This window comes from Anomaloglossus baeobatrachus, chromosome 1, assembly GCF_048569485.1.
Source record: "Anomaloglossus baeobatrachus isolate aAnoBae1 chromosome 1, aAnoBae1.hap1, whole genome shotgun sequence".
In the NCBI taxonomy this organism is placed as follows: Eukaryota; Metazoa; Chordata; class Amphibia; order Anura; family Aromobatidae; genus Anomaloglossus; species Anomaloglossus baeobatrachus.
Window position 1 is genome coordinate 131740938 of NC_134353.1, and position 18900 is coordinate 131759837.

Genomic DNA, 18900 nt, shown 5'->3' on the forward strand with positions numbered 1-18900 from the left:
CCTCTTCGCCTCTGACCGAGCAAAGGTGGCCTTTCTGATGTCCCACCTGGAAGGCGAAGCATTGGCCTGGATAAATCGTTTGTGGGAGAATGACGACCCTGTGACTATCGACATCCCGGAATTTCTTCAGGCCTTCCGTGGCACCTTCGACAAACCAGGATGCACCACAGCGGTTACCTCTTCGCTCCTCCGGCTACGCCAAGGAACCCTAACGGTGGGTCAGTACGCCATCCAGTTCCGTGCCCTCGCTTCTGAGTTAGGATGGAACAATGAGGCACTGACGGCAGCCTTTTGGGAGGGCCTCTCCCGCCGCATCAAGGATGAATTAGCCGGTCGTGATGTTCCTCGTACATTGAATGCTCTGGTATCTCTAGCAACCCGGATTGATCTACGTTTTCAGGAACGAACCAAGGACGTATCCCGGGAGAAGCGACTAATCCGAAACACCTCCATTCCGCAGAAGCCTACCGTTCCTCCGCCACTGCAGTCCTGCGATTTTACTCCCGAACCTATGCAAGTAGACCGACAATCCGAGCAACGCCGAGCAGAGCGGCTCGCCCGGGGCCTGTGTTTCTACTGCGGAGATGGTACACATCTGCTTCGCTCTTGCCATGAGAGACCAGGAAGACCCCAAGTCCAAGGGATGGTGGGAACCGCCACCCTTAGTATCGGAACTCCCTCAGTCCCAGTTACACAGACTGTCCATGTAACGACTGAGAAGACCCGGTTCACGGCAGAGGCTCATATTGATTCGGGGGCAGTGGGCAACTTCATCCAACAAGCTCCAGTGGACCGATATCGGATACCTGTCATCCCGCTTACTAAACCCCTCAGGTTCGCCTCCATGGATGGAAAACCCTTATACAAACCTGTCTTGTATATAACCGAACCCGTAAGACTCTGTGTTGGTGCTCTGTATACTGAAACGATGGCTCTATATGTAATCCCGAGAATGGCCCACGCGCTCCTGCTGGGTCTGCCCTGGTAACGACTTCATGATCCAGACATCAGTTGGCGCTCTGACGCAATCACTCGCTGGGGTCTCTTGTGCCACGACACCTGTCTGCAGCCCGTTCCTCAGCCCCGGGCACCGGAGTCTGTCATGCCGCAGGAACAAGAAGAAGAGACGACGCAGTCCAGCGTCGTTCCACAGTCTCTGGCTCCGGAACTTTTCATGCCGCAAGAACGAGAAGAAATGACGCAGCCTAGCATCGTTCCACAGTCTTTGGCCCTAGAGTCTTTTATGCCCCTGGATCCAGTAGATGAGACAACTCAGTCCGGCCCCGGTCCTGATGAAGTCGTTCCGGTGACTACGTCCCCCCTGGTACATGTTCCTCCTGGGAAGTCCTTCGTCGCGGAGTCCGACAGTTCCGAGGTCCTTCAGTGGGGGCATTCTTCTGAAACAACCGAACACGCCAGTCAAGAGGACACCCTGAGTGCTATTGGTCGGGCCCATTGGTGGCCATCTCTTCCTCAGGATGTCGCCTTCTTTGTCTCTGCTTGTCCGTCCTGTGCCCGGTCCGAGACACCCGAGCCGGTCGTCCTCTATTCCCTCTCTTCTACTGCCTGTGCTCCTCCTCTTTCCGTTGCCACTGACAAGGGTTGTCCGGTAAGGGGTATTGTGGCCATGAAAACGGTACAGGGTAGGCAGTCCTTCCTTGTCAATTGGGTAGGTTGCGGCCCTGAGGCTCGGTCCTGGCTGTCCCGGAAGTACGTTGCTGCTCCTCTTCTGCGCGACTTCATGTCCCGGCCGTGGGGAGGGGGGCATTAAGGGGGGGGGGGGGGTACTGTCACGCTCCCGATGTCACGCCACCGCTCCTTGCCCACTGATCCGGTCTCACCATCACGGCACCACTCCTTACCCACTGATCCAGTCCACGTGCCCACCGGTCACGGCTGCCGCTCCCGCTCGTTCTCCCCTCTGAGTCGTCTGGCTCTGATACTGGGACTGGGTATATAAGGCTTCCCTTTCCATGTGGGCGGCGCCTGAGCAACGTGTTTCTTGAGCTAGATGTCAGGGCTCTCTGTGCATTGCATCCCAATTAACCCTGTGTCTTCCGCAGAGCCCGTCTGCCACCCTGACCTGGTCCCAGTGTGCCGATCTCCCAGGAAGTGTCCCGGTGACCGTGTGCTGAGGATTCCGCCATCTCCTGTCAGTCGGAACCCGTCACCTGGACTTCGCCCGGCGACCTCAACCTTCACGCCCAGCTGGACCCAGATCCCGTCTGTTGTTCCAACCCGGCACCTGAACCTGATTCCGGCACTGTCTCCTGGAACCCTGTGGCCCCAGAGACTCCGTACTACCAGTCCCCTGAAAGACGCTGTTCCCATACCTACTCGTGTTCCGGCTGCCGTGCATTTAGGCCCTCTGGTGGGGTGGCCAGACAGTCCCTGTATAGGGGTTAGCTCTTGGTTGCCTCTCCAGGAGAGTCCGGTGCACGGTACAGAGAATCCACCACCAGGACCTAACAGATTGTCACATCCATTGGATGCGACAATCCCGTAACTTTACCAGGGTTATTTCGATTGCCCTGGTGTGATGGCAATTAGGGTAATAAGAGGTTAATGACAACTCACAGCTGCCACTAAATCCTACATTAATAATAGGAGGCGTCTGTGAGGCCCCTCAATTACTAATCTGTAAATGAAAAGAAATAAAATACAAAACATAGAAAAAATCCTTTATTTGAAATAAATAAAAAAAACCTCACCCTCTTTCTCCAGCTCTGTTACATAATGAAGGTAAAGTGCGCAGGCACAGAACCACATGCTGTAAGGCAGAGAATGACTGAGCTACAGTGATGCGCAGTGACATCACTCTGTTTATCTGCGGTCATGGCTGGAGGTTCCCATTGTACCTCAGATTTGACCACAGGTAAATTGTTCTCAGGAGACCTCATTAAACTGAGTGACCCCCACCTTCACAGACCTGCATCTCCTGGCAGAAAACCATGGCAAGCAAGTTTGGTGCTGAAATGTCTGCACCAGATTTCAGCACCTCCTGGCAGAAAACCACACCGAAATAGTGTAAAAAACATTTTTGTTCATTTTTTTTGCCAATAGATGCAGATTTGGTGCTGAAATTTATACACCATATTCCTGCACCAAATCTGCATCTCCTGGCAAAAAAGCACATCAAAACTGCATGTGATTTTTTAAAATTATTTATTTAAATAATTTTTTAAAAAGCTGCATGCGGCCCCTCTTATTTTGATACACAGCCAAGATAAGCGCATGGCTGGGGCTGCAGCTTGTAGCTGTTTGCTTTATCGGTGCCGGGTATCATAAAAAGGGGGGACCCTACACCAAATTTTTAATTAATTTATTTATTTTTACACCAATTTAGACATGTACACAGCGACTGTGATACAAAGTAGTAACCCAGGGTGGGGGTGCTGACTTGACTGCAACCAATCAGAGACACTGATACTGCTGGTGGGCGAGGGAAGCAGTGCATGTGCATGAAGTATAATGAGGAGCCTCGGAGTAGTGTTACAGCCACGCGGAACACTGGAAAGTATAATGCGCCTGCTTTTTCCCTTTTTTGTTTATTTTTCCTTTATTTTTTTAATTACCCAAGTTGCCAGATCCAAATAGGTATTGGGAGTTCCAAGGCTGGTGCTCGGATACTTTTGAACCATGCAGATCCTTACTTTTACAGTTCTTGTCTGCCCATCACTAGTCCTTACACCTCTCATGAAAAAGTACATTTCAATCACATAGACTTAAGCGGGCTTTACACGCTATGACATCGCTAGCGATGCGACGAGCGATAGCACCCGCCACGTTGGTGGCGCGTCACGGGGTGATCGCTGCCGTAGCGAACAATATCGCTACGGCAGTGTCACACGCAATTACCTGTTCGTCACTGTGGCCGCCGAACAATCTCTCCTTTAAGGGGGAGGTGCATTCGGCGTCACAGCGGCGTCACTAAGCGGCCACCCAATAGAAGCGGAGGGGCAGAGATGAGCGGCCCGGAACATCCCGCCCACCTGCTTCCTTCCTCATTGCGGGCGGCCGCAGGTACGATGTTGTTCCTCGTTCCTGCGGTGTCACACATAGCGATGTGTGCTGCCGCAGGAACAACAAACAACCTGCGCTCCAAACGAGGAATGTTTTTTTAAAAATGAACGACGTATACATGACGAATGATTTGACACCTTTTTGCGATCGCTACTGATCGCAAAATGGTTTCACACACAATGACATCGCTAACGAGGCCAGATGTGCGTCACCAACACTGTGACCTAACGATATCTTGTTAGCGGTATCGTTGTGTGTAAATTGGCCTTTACGATTGAGCACGATCACTGCTCTGAGCACTCAGCTCATGCAGGATGAGGTGTTTTGATGGATCAGTGGGTGTTTCAGCAGCACATATAAGATTCTATCATACATAAAAAACAACTGGGAAATGATGGGTACCCTTTAATGCAAGTTTCTACTTACTATGTACAATGACCTTGGTAGTATTGGTCTTATTCATGCCTCCAGTGTCTGCTGTGCAGCTATAATACCCTTCATCTTCTAAAGTCACTTCTTCTATAATCAGCGATGCTGTGTACTCCAGAGCATTATTTAAATAATGTTTATTTAATCTCCTTATTGCTCTGTCATTCTAACAACACACAAAAAAAGATATTATTAGTATGAAATCTGAGTCTGGACATTCACAGCTCTTGGTAAATGATACATATGATACCAGTTTTTTCACTGCCCATATAATTGAGATTTGTAAAAAAAAAACCTAAAAACAACAAACTGAAGAATAGTAGCAATAAATATAATGCGCTATACCTTAATTAGCAATCAGATTTAATGTTCACAGGTTATCTACATATTGGTAGAGACATCCAAAAACAAATATGTTGATGATGTCTACTATATTCTTTTTGTTGAAGAGGCATTTTTATCTCTAAACTTGTTTTGTGCTCTGTTCATAGTGGCACTCACTGCAAAAAGTATGAGGCACAAAAATCATCGGAGAGTTCAATGTTATTGAAGGGTCATCTCTTACATGGAGCTGCGTATAGGTAAGAGAGCTTGGTAGAATACACAATTATTGTAGGCAACAATTTGTATGTCTAAATAGTCTTAGGGCGGCTTTGCACGTTGCGACATTGCAGGTGCGATGTCGATGGGGTCAAATCGATAGTGACGCACATCCGGCGTCGCAGTCGATATCACAACGTGTAAAACCTTTTTGATGCGATGAACGAGCGCAAAAGCGTCGTTATCGTATCATCGCTGCAGCCTCCGACATTTCCATAATGCCGGTGCAGCGACAGGTACGATGTAGTTCCTCGCTCCTGCGGCAGCGCACAACGCTGTGTATGAAGCTGCAGGAGCGAGGAACATCACCTTACCTGCCGCCGGCTGCAATGAGAAGGACGGAGGTGGGCGGGATGTTTACATCCTGCTCATCTCCGCCCCTCCACTTCTATTGGCCGCCTGCCGTGTGACGTCGCTGTGACGCCGCACGACCTGCCCCCTTAGGAAGGAGGCGGGTTGCCGGCCAGAGGGACGTCGCACGGCAGGTATGTGCGTGTGAAGCTGCCGTAGCGATAATAATCGCTACGGCAGCTTTCACTAGATATCGCATGTGCGACGGGGGCGGGACTATCGCTGCAGCATCGGTAACACATTGTTACTGATGTCGCAGCGTGCAAAGCCCGCCTTAGCCTATCTTATATCAGTGCTTGACTGTAAAGAACAGGGGGTCTCCAACCTGTGGCTCAGGATCCACATGGGGCTGATGTGTGTCTCGCGCAGTTGTCTTCCAGCTTAATACATAACCACCAGGGCTAGCAAACAACTATGGAGAGCAGGTCTCAAGATGGTCACTTTTGTGAGTAGCCTAACATAGAAGAGCAAATGGGGGTACGGTATGAACCCCTGGATCTTGGCATACTGCCTTGGTGTGATTTCTGTGGAAAAGCTTTGGCTGCCGTCATACCGATAATGGGAGCTCTAGGTGGCACTACTGTAAGGGAGCTGGATTTGGCTCAAGACCTTTTCTATGAGCTGAATGTGATTCATGACCATTTTTCAGAGCTGAATGTGGCTCTCGAGGCCAGAAAGGTTGGGGACCTCTGGTATAGAATTATAGATATATTGTCCTAACCAGTCTGCTACTGTTGTGTCTGTGGCTCAGAGGATGTGGGATTCAAGATGTGGGATGGCACCTTTCATATTTTCCTTCTAATTTTGAGGCCTGGGGAACATGTGAAGCTCGCCAAGAACACGGATCAGAACTGGGAGCCAAAATTGCTAATTAGATATACTACCTGTAGAGATAAAACTGCTGAAGAATACCTGATACAGGTCACATAAAAAAATACTTTATTGAATAAGATTAAAAACGAAAATATTAAAACTATGTAGTATATATAGCTGTAGTTACAAATCAGAGGGTGAACACAGAATAAAGCTATCTAGGTGGTGAGCGATAGTAGGGTGTATATCTGTGCAGACCTATTAGGCAATATTAAAGCTGCAGAATACAAAAGAAGTAGGATAAGGAGGACTTAAAAATCCTTAAGTTTCTCCTGCCTCCCTATAAGAACACCCTACTTTTTTGGGTGACCCCGCTCAATGTCGGCTGACCCTACTCTATCCCTAATTCACAACCTACAGCCACTAACTGGCAAACATCACCCAGAAAAAGTGCAGATAGTGCTAAAAAAAACACAGTCTCAAGGTCAAGATATCTAGGGTAATAATCACACTAGATCATGAAATAATCGTTCCCACAGGTAATAGTCCTTCCTCTATAGGTGAAAAATATATATATATATATATATATATATACTGTATATATCTATATATATAATTGCCTTATTCTGTCTGTCTGTCTGTCTTGCTCCAAAATTGTGTCCTTACGGTGACAACCAGTGGATTGGCCGCTGGCCTCGGCATGGCCCCGCCCCCCCAGCATGGATTGGCTGCTCGGCTCTCCCTGGCCCCGCCCCCCATGGATTGGCCACTCGCCCCGGCACCCTGCACGCATTGGACGCTTGGCCAGGCCCCGCCCCCTCACGCATTGGATGCTCGCCCTGGCCCCGTCCCCCCGCACGCATTCCCCGAACCCACACGGAGACGCCCGACACCCAGGTGACTGCTGCAGCACCCGAAGCCCACACCGCAAGACAAAGTGGAGAAAAGCCACTAGCACACGTGTGCCGGAGCCGGCGTAGGCTGTTATCCATAGTACATATCGGGTAACTATAGAAACCGCTTTCCTTAGTTACCGATGTGTAAGATGGTTACTAGCTTACACCGGCTCCCGGCACACGTCAGCACTGTCGCTTACCTTTTCTCCACTTTGACGCATCCGGCGTGCTCCCGTGCACTGTGTACACTACAGTTGCCGCGCGACAACCTCCGATCACGTGTTTTCATGTGACCAGGAAGTTGCGGCGCAGCCACTGTCCTGTACAGTGTACGGTTACACACACACACACACACACACACACACACACACACACACACACACACACACATGGATACACCGACGCATACACACATAGCACACATGCATGTATACACACACACTGAGCACATATACACACATAGCAGACACACATGGATACACTGGGCGCTGTGAGAAGGTGACCGGGGTTATCTATGACGGCCGTTATGTCTCACCCCGGTTGTGCTCACTTCATGATAGAAAGCAACTCCACTCCAGGGTTCATGCTGTTTCCCTACAGACTGAACGAAGGGTTAAAAGGAAACAGGACCAAGGGCGGGGTGTGCCTGGTGGGAGGGAGTGAATACAACTTCCTGAGTTTCTGCCGGAGAGGCACATATGTATTGTAATGGACTCTTGTGACTATTAAACCGGCTGTTATGAACCTTGATGCCTGGATCCCGTGTCTTCTGCTGCGCAGCCGACCACGCTACCTCACATATGGTGGAGAATCGGCGGGCATGCCAGCCCGGTGAGGTGTAGCTTCCATTGCTGGTTACCCGGTGGCACATGTCCTGGATTCAAGCAGCTATATTACAGCCCAAACCCGGCGACGCCATGGAGGAGATACTGAAGCAGCAGCAACAGATCAATGCACACCTGCTCCAGTCCTTGAAAGCGCAGGACCAAAGGCACCAGGAACAGATGGTTCTCCTGGCCAAGGCGATCCGTGCTGGACCGGCAGCAACAAACCCGGGATTCGGTGATGACAGCAGCGTCCGGAAAGCGGTGAGACAAGCGTTGCAAAAGATGACCCCGGGGGATGATGTGGAAGCGTTCCTGGCGGTGTTTGAGCGGGTGGCTGAGCGGGAAAAGCTGCCGACCCCCCAGTGGGCTGAGGTATTGTCGCCCTATCTGACGGGGGAGCCCCAGAAGGCGTACCTGGACCTCTGTACCGAGGACGCCATTGACTATGTGACCCTGAAAGCCGAAATACTGGCTCGGTTGGGGGTGAATACCTATGTACGGGCTCAGCGAGTAAATCAGTGGTTCTATGAGGAAGCCAAACCCGTACGCTCCCAGGCCTATGATTTATTGCATCTCGTAAAAAAGTGGTTGCAGCCTGACACTCTGAGCCCGGCGCAGATGGTGGAAAGGGTAGTGGTGGATCGCTTTGTGCGCACTTTACCCATCACCATTCAACGGTGGGTAGGACAGGGCGACCCGAGTACCCTGGACCAATTAGTGTCCCTGGTAGAGCGGCATGTGGCTACGCAGGACTTGATACGGGACACTGAGACTTTGCGTACCGCCCGTCGGTCTGGCCCCTCCAAGCCTAGGGCCAAGGACCCACCGCCGACACCGGTGCAGGAGTCCGCTACTGTCCCATCGGAAGCCGCGGCCGCCGTCCCTGAGGTCCGGAGGATCCAGTACCCTAAACGACAATTCGTCAAGGGAGTGTCCTTCCCTATTAGATGTTGGCGGTGCCAGCGGGTGGGACATATGGAAGCCCAGTGTCCACTTACCACGGAGCCCATGGACTGTGGTGTCACCCGGCGGGGTTCAATGTATGCCCAGGTGGTGTGTACCGCTGACCTGGGCTCCCCAGAGACTGAGCCCCACTTGTGCCAAATACAGGTGAATGGGTGTCCGGTTACAGGCTTGTTGGATTCCGGGAGCTTAGTGACACTTGTGCGATCAACCCTAAGGGCTAAAGTAAAGGCCACAGGACGTACCGTGGGGGTGGTGTGCATACATGGGGACCGCCGAGACTATCCCACAGGGACTGTCACCCTCACAGCACCTTGCGGTCAGGTGCAACATGAGGTGGGACTTATTGACACTCTTCCCTATGACGTGATCCTAGGAAGGGATCTGCCGTATTTTTGGTCATTATGGAAGGGACCTCCTAAGTCCCCTCAGAGATTGGTCAGTCCGGGACCTGAGCCCTACAATCCTGAATCCGGGACGCCTGCCGTAGGGGTTCCCATGATAGGGTCAGAACGGGAACCCGATAGGTCGCCCCTAGAGGTATTGGCAGGAGAGGCTGAGACGGTCGAACCCATCCCGGACTTGGAGGCATCCCCGGATACGTTTGGGACAGCCCAACTCCAGGATCCTACATTAATACATGCCCGGAGTCGGGTGACAGTAGTTGATGGGGTGGCACAGCTACCCGGTGCCCAGGTAAGGTACCCCCATTTCGCTCTTAAACAGGATTTACTCTACCGGGTAGATGAAATACGGGGCGTGGGGGTAGAGCAGTTGGTGGTGCCCCAGCCGTATCGACGGCGGGTCCTCGACTTAGCTCACAAACACCTGATGAGTGGCCACCTAGGGGTCAAGAAAACGCAGGAGCGAATATTGCAAAGGTTCTATTGGCCCGGGGTCTTTGGGGAGGTAAAACGGTTCTGTGAAACCTGCCCGGAGTGTCAGCTTACCGCTCCCCTGGCCCACTTTCGCAGTCCGTTGGTACCGTTACCCATTATAGAAGTCCCGTTTGAACGGATAGGGATGGATTTGGTGGGACCCCTCGTAAAGTCTGCTCGAGGGCACCAACACATCCTAGTGATCGTTGACTATGCCACCCGGTATCCAGAGGCGATACCTCTCAGACATACTGCAGCAAAGCTGATAGCTCGGGAGTTGTTTGCTGTGTTCTGCCGGGTGGGGTTGCCCAAGGAGATCCTTACGGATCAGGGAACCCCATTCATGTCTAAAGTGACCAAAGAGCTATGCCGGCTACTCCAGATCAAGCAGTTGCGTACGTCGGTGTATCATCCTCAGACGGACGGTTTAGTGGAACGATTCAACAAAACCCTGAAAACCATGCTCAAAAGGGTGATTTCCAGAGACGGGAAAGACTGGGATATGATGCTTCCCTATTTGATGTTTGCCATACGAGAGGTGCCACAGGCATCCACGGGGTTTTCGCCCTTTGAGTTGTTATACGGGCGACATCCCCGGGGATTGTTGGACCTGGCAAAGGAAACATGGGAGCAAGAGCCCACCCCCCATAAAAGTGTGATTGAACACATTTTAGGAATGCAGAACCGCATAAGCGCGGTCATGCCCATTGTGAAGGAGCATTTACAGGAGGCTCAGGCCGCGCAAAGCGGTCGCTACAATAGACAAGCCACCATGCGGACCTTTAAACCCGGGGATCGGGTGTTGGTATTGATCCCCACGGCGGAGAGTAAATTCCTGGCTCAGTGGCATGGCCCCTACGAGATAAAGGAAAGAGTCGGGGTGGTCAACTATAAAGTATTGCAGCCCGGTAGGCGGAAACCTGAACAAATATACCATGTCAACCTGTTAAAACCGTGGCAGGAACGGGAAAGCCTGATGGTTGATTTTTCCCCCTCTCCCTCCTCTTCGGGTTGTTCACATCCGGCTTCAGCGACCTCCGGAGAGGACGAACCGGAAGTAAGGATCGGAGAAGCCCTCACCAAGCAACAGAGGCGAGAGGCCAGACGGCTGGTTCAGCAGAACCCCGATGTCTTCTCCGAGCTGCCCGGTAGGACCAGTCTGATACGACATGACATTGTCACCGAGCCTCACCAGAAGGTACGCCTGAAGTCATACCGGGTACCGGAGGCTCGAAGACAAGCCATATCGGAGGAAGTGAAGACAATGCTACGCCTGGGGGTCATCGAAAAATCCCGGAGTGAATGGGCTAGTCCCATTGTCCTAATACCAAAACCTGATGGCTCCTTAAGGTTCTGCAATGACTTTAGGAGATTGAACGAAATATCCAAGTTCGATCTCTACCCCATGCCCCGGGTGGATGAGCTGATTGATAGGCTGGGACAGGCGCGATATTTTACCACGCTCGACCTGACCAAGGGGTACTGGCAGGTGCCACTGACGGAGTCCGCCAAGGAGAAAACCGCTTTTGTTACGCCGGAGGGTCTCTTCCACTATGTTGTCTTGCCTTTTGGGTTACATGGCGCTCCGGCCACGTTCCAGAGGTTGATGGACTTGGTGCTGGAACCTCACCAGGCGTATGCATCAGCGTACCTTGATGACATCATTATTTACAGCTCCGATTGGCAGACCCACTTGGAACAGGTACAAGCGGTGGTGGACGCGCTTCGAACAGCCGGATTGACAGCCAATCCCAAGAAATGTGCGTTGGGACTCACGGAAGCCCGCTACTTGGGCTACGTGATAGGCCAAGGGGTGATTAAGCCCCAAATTAACAAGGTTGAGGCGATCCAGAAGTGGCCTAGACCCCTGACCACGAAGCAGGTTAGGGCCTTCCTGGGTATCGTGGGGTACTACAGGAGGTTTGTAAAGGATTTTGCGGGACTATCAGCCCCCTTGACGGACCTTCTCAAAGGCAAGAAGTCCGTCATGGTGCGGTGGACTCTGCAGGCCGAGGACTCCTTCCGGGCCCTGAAGGAGGTCCTGTGCGGACAGCCCGTTCTGGTCAACCCTGATTTCCGGAAGGAGTTCATTGTACAGACTGACGCCTCGGAGGTCGGCCTGGGGGCAGTGCTGTCTCAGGTGGTTCAGGGGGAGGAACACCCCGTCACCTTCTTGAGTAGGAAGCTCACCCCTCCCGAGCGGAATTATAGCGTAGTGGAGAAGGAGTGCCTGGCGATCAAGTGGGCCTTGGAGTCCCTACGCTATTACCTGCTGGGACGGCAGTTTCGCTTGGTGACTGATCACTCTCCGCTGGTCTGGATGAGGTCCGCCAAGGAACGGAATGCCCGGGTTACCCGGTGGTTCCTTTCTCTGCAGAACTTCCGGTTTACGGTTGAACACCGGGCCGGTAGGTTGCTGGGCAATGCCGATGCCTTGTCCCGCGGCCCATGTTTGATGGCGGGAGTTCAACCCCGCACGCTTGAACTGAGGGGGGGGGTATGTGAGAAGGTGACCGGGGTTATCTATGACGGCCGTTATGTCTCACCCCGGTTGTGCTCACTTCATGATAGAAAGCAACTCCACTCCAGGGTTCATGCTGTTTCCCTACAGACTGAACGAAGGGTTAAAAGGAAACAGGACCAAGGGCGGGGTGTGCCTGGTGGGAGGGAGTGAATACAACTTCCTGAGTTTCTGCCGGAGAGGCACATATGTATTGTAATGGACTCTTGTGACTATTAAACCGGCTGTTATGAACCTTGATGCCTGGATCCCGTGTCTTCTGCTGCGCAGCCGACCACGCTACCTCACAGCGCATACACACAGCGCACATGCATGTATATACACACACACACAGTGAGCACATATACACACATAGCAGACACACATGGATACACTGGGTGCATACACACAGCGCACATGCATGTATATACACACACACACACACTGAGCACATATACACACATAGCAGACACACATGGATACACTGGGCGCATACACACAGCGCACATGCATGTAAACACACACACAGTGTCGCGGGCGGGGAGGAGGGTGTCAGCACACTACGCTCACCCCTTCTGCTCGGGTCCGGCGGTTGCTGCTCAGTGGTGGCTCGAGCTGTGGGCCGGATCCCGGGGGTTTCTCGAGCGGCACTCCTCGCCCGTGAGTGAAAGGGGGGATATTGGGTGTGGGGATTGTTTATTGTCCGTGACGCCACCCACGGTTGTGGTGATTTCACCACCGCTGCTCGATACGGGGATCCCGGGGATGGTGATGCGGAGCAGCCAGGTGTTGTGTTGCCCCTCCGTGGGCAGGGGTTGGTGATCCCGAGGCCCGGTGATGGTTTGGGAGATGCAGGGCCTGGTGGGCGCAGGGACGCGGGGGCAGCGCTGTGCCTTGCGGCACTGTGGTACTCACTCAGCCTGAGACGTGGACACAGTTTGTACGGTAAACCAAACGGCTGGTAGGACGGTCCCACAGACGGCTGCACCTGCACTCCCGGTAGGTGACGGTGATGTCCCTCTTCCTTGCACCTATGGTTGACTAGTGGTAGCGGTGGATTCCCTCCGGTTACCCGCTCCCCGACTACAATCTGGGCCGGAGGAGCTCTACACTTTGCCCGCAGGCTCTGGCCCTGAGAAACTGGTGCCGTGGCGGTGGCGGTGTCTCTCTGCTTCAGGTTGGGCTGTTGCCTTCAATCGGGACTTGGTTGTTGGGGGATCTACGTCCCCTTCACTGACTGATTCGGCAAATTTGGCGACTCCTAGCCTTGCCGGGGTCCGAGAGGCCCCTGCCCTGGTGCTGACTGTCCTTCGGAACACTGCTCCAGACTACCGGGCACACAGCCAACGGGGTCCTTCCAGGAACTTCCAAACGGTCCCCCTCCAGACAGTCACCGCCGTCGCTGACCTTGCTGTCCTGGCCCTACACAAAGCTGGACCCTTCAGGCTTTCCTTCCTTCTTGTCACCTCACTTGCTTTCCTCCTTTTCCACTTTTCTACTTTCACTGCTTGTTGACTCTCACTTCAGCTCCTCACACTTGCCCTCCCTGGGCTAATCTGCCTGATTTCTCCCGCCTCCAGAGCTGTGACCTCCTCGGTGGGCGGAGCCAACCGCCTGGCCCACCCCCTGGTGTGAATCATCAGCCTCTGGAGGAAGGCAACAAGGATTTGTAGTTTAGCTGTGATGTGCCTACCTGGAGTGTGGGGTGTGGTGGTGCCGTGACCTGTGACCCCTGGCTTGCCCAGGGCGTCACAACAGCAGACACACATGGATACACCGAGCGCATACACACAGCGCACATGCATGTATACACACACACACTGAGCACATATACACACATAGCAGACACATGTCGCGGGCGGGGAGGAGGGTGCCGGCACCACGCTCACCCCTCTGCTCGGGTCCGGCTGCTGCTGCTCAGTGGTGGCTAGAGCGGTGGGCCGGATCCCGGGGGTCCTCGAGCGGCACTCCTCGCCCGTGAGTGAAAAGGGGATTTTGTTGGAGAGATTGTCCGTGACACCACCCACGGTTGTGGTGATTTGTAGCACCACCGCTGCTCAATATGGGGATCCCGGGAGTGGTGATGCGGAGCAGCCAGGTGTTGTGTTGCCCCTCCGTGGGTAGGGGTTGGTGAACCCGGGGCCCAGTGATGGGGTGTGGAAGGGTGCAGGGCCTGGTGGGCGCAGGGACGCGGGGGCAGCGCCGTGCCTTGCGGCACTGTGGTACTCACTCAGCCTGAGACGTTGACACAGTTTTACGGTAAACCACACGGCTGGAAAGACGGTTCCCACGGACGGCTGCACTTGCTCTCCCAGTAGGTAACGGTGATGTCCCTCTGACTTGCACCTGATGTTTCTAAGTTGGTAGCGATGGGTTCCCACCAGTAACCCGCTCCCCGGCTTGGATATGGGCCGGAGGAGCCCTACTTTGCCCGCAGACGCTGGCCCTGAGGAGCTGGTGCCCTGGCGGTGGCGGTGTTCCTCACTAATGGTTGGACGGTTGTCTTCAATCGGGACTTGGTTGTTGGGGGATCGACGTCCCCTTCACTGACGGATTCGGCAAATTATGGCGACTCTTAGCCTTGCCGGGGTCCGAGAGGCCCCTGCCCTGGTGCTGACTGTCCTTCGTATACTGCTCCAGACCGTCGGGCCACTACTCGACCGCGGTCCTTCCAGCAACCTCCGAGCAGTCGCCCTCCAGACGATCACCGCTGTTGCTGACCTTGCTGACCTGTCCTGCACTTAGCTGGACTCACTTCAGGCCTTTCTACGCTCCCTTTTGTTCCTTTTCTTCTTTGCTCCACTACTACTTCACTTTCACTTAGCTCCTTTACCACTTCCTTCTACTTCACTCCCCTTAACTGCACTCAAGCTCTTCCCTGAGCTGACTGCCTGGTTCTTCCCGCCTCCAGGGCTGTGTACTCCTCGGTGGGCGGAGCCAACCGCCTGGCCCACCCCCTGGTGTGAGCATCAGCCCCTGGAGGAAGGCAACAAGGATTTTAGTAGCTTTGGTGTTCCTAACTGGGATGTAGGGTGTGGTGGTGTGATGACCTGTGACCCCTGGCTTGCCCAGGGCGTCACATTCCCCCTTAGCAAAATGCAGACCGTCCGCGGGCTGCCCGTCCAACACCGGTTTTATTTTTCTGTAAATGTAAAAAGATAACATGTAAAGCATAACATCATCCCACAACGGGAGGCACATTTCTTAAACGTTACTAAACGGTTTTACGGGTACGGTTTCCGCTCTCTCCCACCCAAGCAACCTGGCCCTGATGCTGCCCCTAAAGCCCAGGCAGCACCCCTTGACCCACAGTCCAGCACCAGTTACCCGAGCGGGATCTGTCCTTCCCCTCCAGAGGGTAGCCACCGGTTCCTTTGGTGGCTGGGCCCCAGCCTGCTCTGCTGAGGGCCCTCCCTCCAGCCTGCCTCTCCGGAGGCGGCAACTGCGGAAAACGGTACGGTAAAACAACATATTTACAAGCCACTTAACGTTTGTGGTTGCCCTGCAAGTTCACGGGCTTGTCCATGGATAGTTCCCATGCTAACTTTTTAAACGGTCCCCACGGGGACAACGGTGCCGGCTCCGGCCGGTTCAATCACTAAGAATCAGGTGAAGTCCTCGGTAATCATCATTTTTCTTATCATTTTCAAAACTTTTCAAACTTTTTCAAACAACACTTTGGTGGTCCCAACGGGGACTGGACAATGGTGCTCCGCTGCCCTACTCCGATTCTTCTGCTGCGGCGGACCCATCCTCTTCTGACATGGGCTCGGAGTCAGGCCCGGAATCACTATCGCCGGCCTCTGCACCAGACGGGTGGCTACCAACTGCCGTAGCTTCTAGGCTGGCTGCTCTCTCGGCCACAGTCACGGAGGGGTGTACGCCCGACGGGCCAGGCACAGTACGGTGCACGGGTAAGGAGGGCGGAGGTGGCGTGGGAGCCGGGGGCAGACCGGGTCCCTCAGCCGCAGCGGCCGGTCCCTCGGGGACACAGGGGCGTGGGTCACTCACCAGCTCCTCCATCATGGCCTCCATCCCATACACTCGTGCTACCGCAGCTATATCCTCCACCTCCGCGGTCCACTGCTCCATCAGCCTGCAGATCTGGCTCCGGTAGTGTCGGCAGATCGCTGCCGTTCGGGCCCTCAGCCATGCCGCTGTTCCGGGCACTGGCTCAGTAGCCTCCGCGTAGCTAGGCGGAGCAGACATCTCGTTGTAAGGCTCGGCAAATCACGGGGTCCCAGCTTCTCGGCTCATACAGCCGCGCGCTACATACATCCAGCCGCCATCGCGTCCCCCTTAGCTTCTTTCCGGCCACTCCTCTATTGGGGCGGAGTTTTGGCCTTCGCGCCTCTGCTACTCGAGAAGACGCTCGAGCGGGAACTTTTCGCGCCAAAGATGGCGACTTCTGGAAATTTTCAGCCGGATACCTCCGGCGGTCACAAGGCGCACCTCTACCCAACGGCAGAGCGGTAAGATCCTGTTCGTGACGCAAGTTGTCGCGGGCGGGGAGGAGGGTGCCGGAACCGCGCTCACCCCTCTGCTCGGGTCCGGCTGCTGCTGCTCAGTGGTGGCTCGAGCGGTGGGCCAGATCCCGGGGGTCCTCGAGCGGCACTCCTCGCCCGTGAGTGAAAAGGGGATTTTGTTGGAGAGATTGTCCGTGATACCACCCACGGTTGTGGTGATTTGTAGCACCACCGCTGCTCAATATGGGGATCCCGGGAGTGGTGATGCAGAGCAGCCAGGTGTTGTGTTGCCCCTCCGTGGGTAGGGGTTGGTGATCCCGGGGCCCGGTGATGGGGTGTGGAAGGGTGCAGGGCCTGGTGGGCGCAGGGACGCGGAGGCAGCGCCATGCCTTGCGGCACTGTGGTACTCACTCAGCCTGAGACGTTGACACAGTTTTACGGTAAACCACACGGCTGGAAAGACGGTTCCCACGGACGGCTGCACTTGCTCTCCCAGTAGGTAACGGTGATGTCCCTCTGACCTGCACCTGATGTTTCTAAGTTGGTAGCGATGGGTTCCCACCGGTAACCCGCTCCCCGGCTTGGATATGGGCCGGAGGAGCCCTACTTTGCCCGCAGACGCTGGCCCTGAGGAGCTGGTGCCCTGGCGGTGGCGGTGTTCCTCACTAATGGTTGGACGGTTGTCTTCAATCGGGACTTGGTTGTTGGGGGATCGACGTCCCCTTCACTGACGGATTCGGCAAATTATGGCGACTCCTAGCCTTGCCGGGGTCCGAGAGGCCCCTGCCCTGGTGCTGACTGTCCTTCGTATACTGCTCCAGACCGCCGGGCCACTACTCGACCACGGTCCTTCCAGCAACCTCCGAGCAGTCCCCCTCCAGACGATCACCGCTGTTGCTGACCTTGCTGACCTGTCCTGCACTTAGCTGGACTCACTTCAGGCCTTTCTACACTCCCTTTTGTTCCTTTTCTTCTTTGCTCCACTACTACTTCACTTTCACTTAGCTCCTTTACCACTTCCTTCTACTTCACTCCCCTGAACTGCACTCAAGCTCTTCCTTGAGCTGACTGCCTGGTTCTTCCCGCCTCCAGGGCTGTGTACTCCTCGGTGGGCGGAGCCAACCGCCTGGCCCACCCCCTGGTGTGAGCATCAGCCCCTGGAGGAAGGCAACAAGGATTTTAGTAGCTTTGGTGTTCCTAACTGGGATGTAGGGTGTGGTGGTGTGACGACCTGTGACCCCTGGCTTTCCCAGGGCGTCACACACACATAGATACACCGAGCGCATATGTCGCGGGCGGGGAGGAGGGTGTCAACGCTGCGCTCTCCCACTGCTCGGGTCCGGCCGCTGCCGCTCTGCGGCTACTGCTGCTCGGTGGCTCGAGCGATAGGCCGGATCCCGGGGACTCGAGCGGCGCTCCTCGCCCGTGAGTGAAAGGGGTGTTTTGTTGGTGGGGGATTTGATTAATGTTCGTGACGCCACCCACGTGTGTGGACACCACCGCTGTTCTGTCTGGGAATCCCGGGAGCGATGGTATGGAGCAGCTAGATGTTGGTTTGCCCCTCCGTGGGTAGGGGTTTTGGTAGTCCCGGGGCCCGATGATGGGGAGGTCAGGATGGTGGACAGGCGGGTTATGGGGCCTGTGGAGGTGCCGGGACGCAGGGGTAGCGCTGTGCCGCACGGCACGTGGGTACTCACTCAGCCCAAGGATGACGGCACAGTTCACGGTAAACAAACGGCTGGTTGGACGGGTCCCTCGGACGGCTACGGTGCTGATGTTCCCTGCAGTTAGCGGTGACGGTCACTTACCTGCACCTAAGTACGGTTCTTTGGTAGCGATGGATTCCCACCGGTAACCCGCTCCCCAGCTTGGATATGAGCCGGGGGAGCCCCTCTCTTGCCCGCAGGCGCTGGCCTTGGGAAACTGGTGCCTTGGCGGTGGCGGTGTCTCCCCTTCACGGTTGGACTGTTGCCTTCAATTGGGACTTTGCTGCTGGGAGACCCGGAGGTCCCCTTCACTGACGGATTTGGCAAATTATGGCGACTCCTAGCCTTGCCGGGATCCGAAAGGCCCCTGCCACTGGTGCTGGCTTCTCTTTGTATACCGCTCCGGTACCGCCGGGCCACCACCCGTCTTCGGTCCTTTCGGCAACCT

At 54.6% G+C, this 18900-nt stretch overlaps 1 protein-coding gene across 1 annotated transcript in view; it reads right to left on the minus strand.

Annotated features, from left to right (window-relative positions):
• KDR (kinase insert domain receptor) overlaps positions 1 to 18900 on the minus strand; it is a 107769-nt gene that overhangs the window by 67508 nt on the left and 21361 nt on the right. Inside the window, exon 7 of the mRNA XM_075347047.1 lies at positions 4450 to 4618. Coding sequence (XP_075203162.1) covers positions 4450 to 4618 — 169 coding nt within the window. The remainder of the gene's footprint in view (positions 1 to 4449; positions 4619 to 18900) is intronic.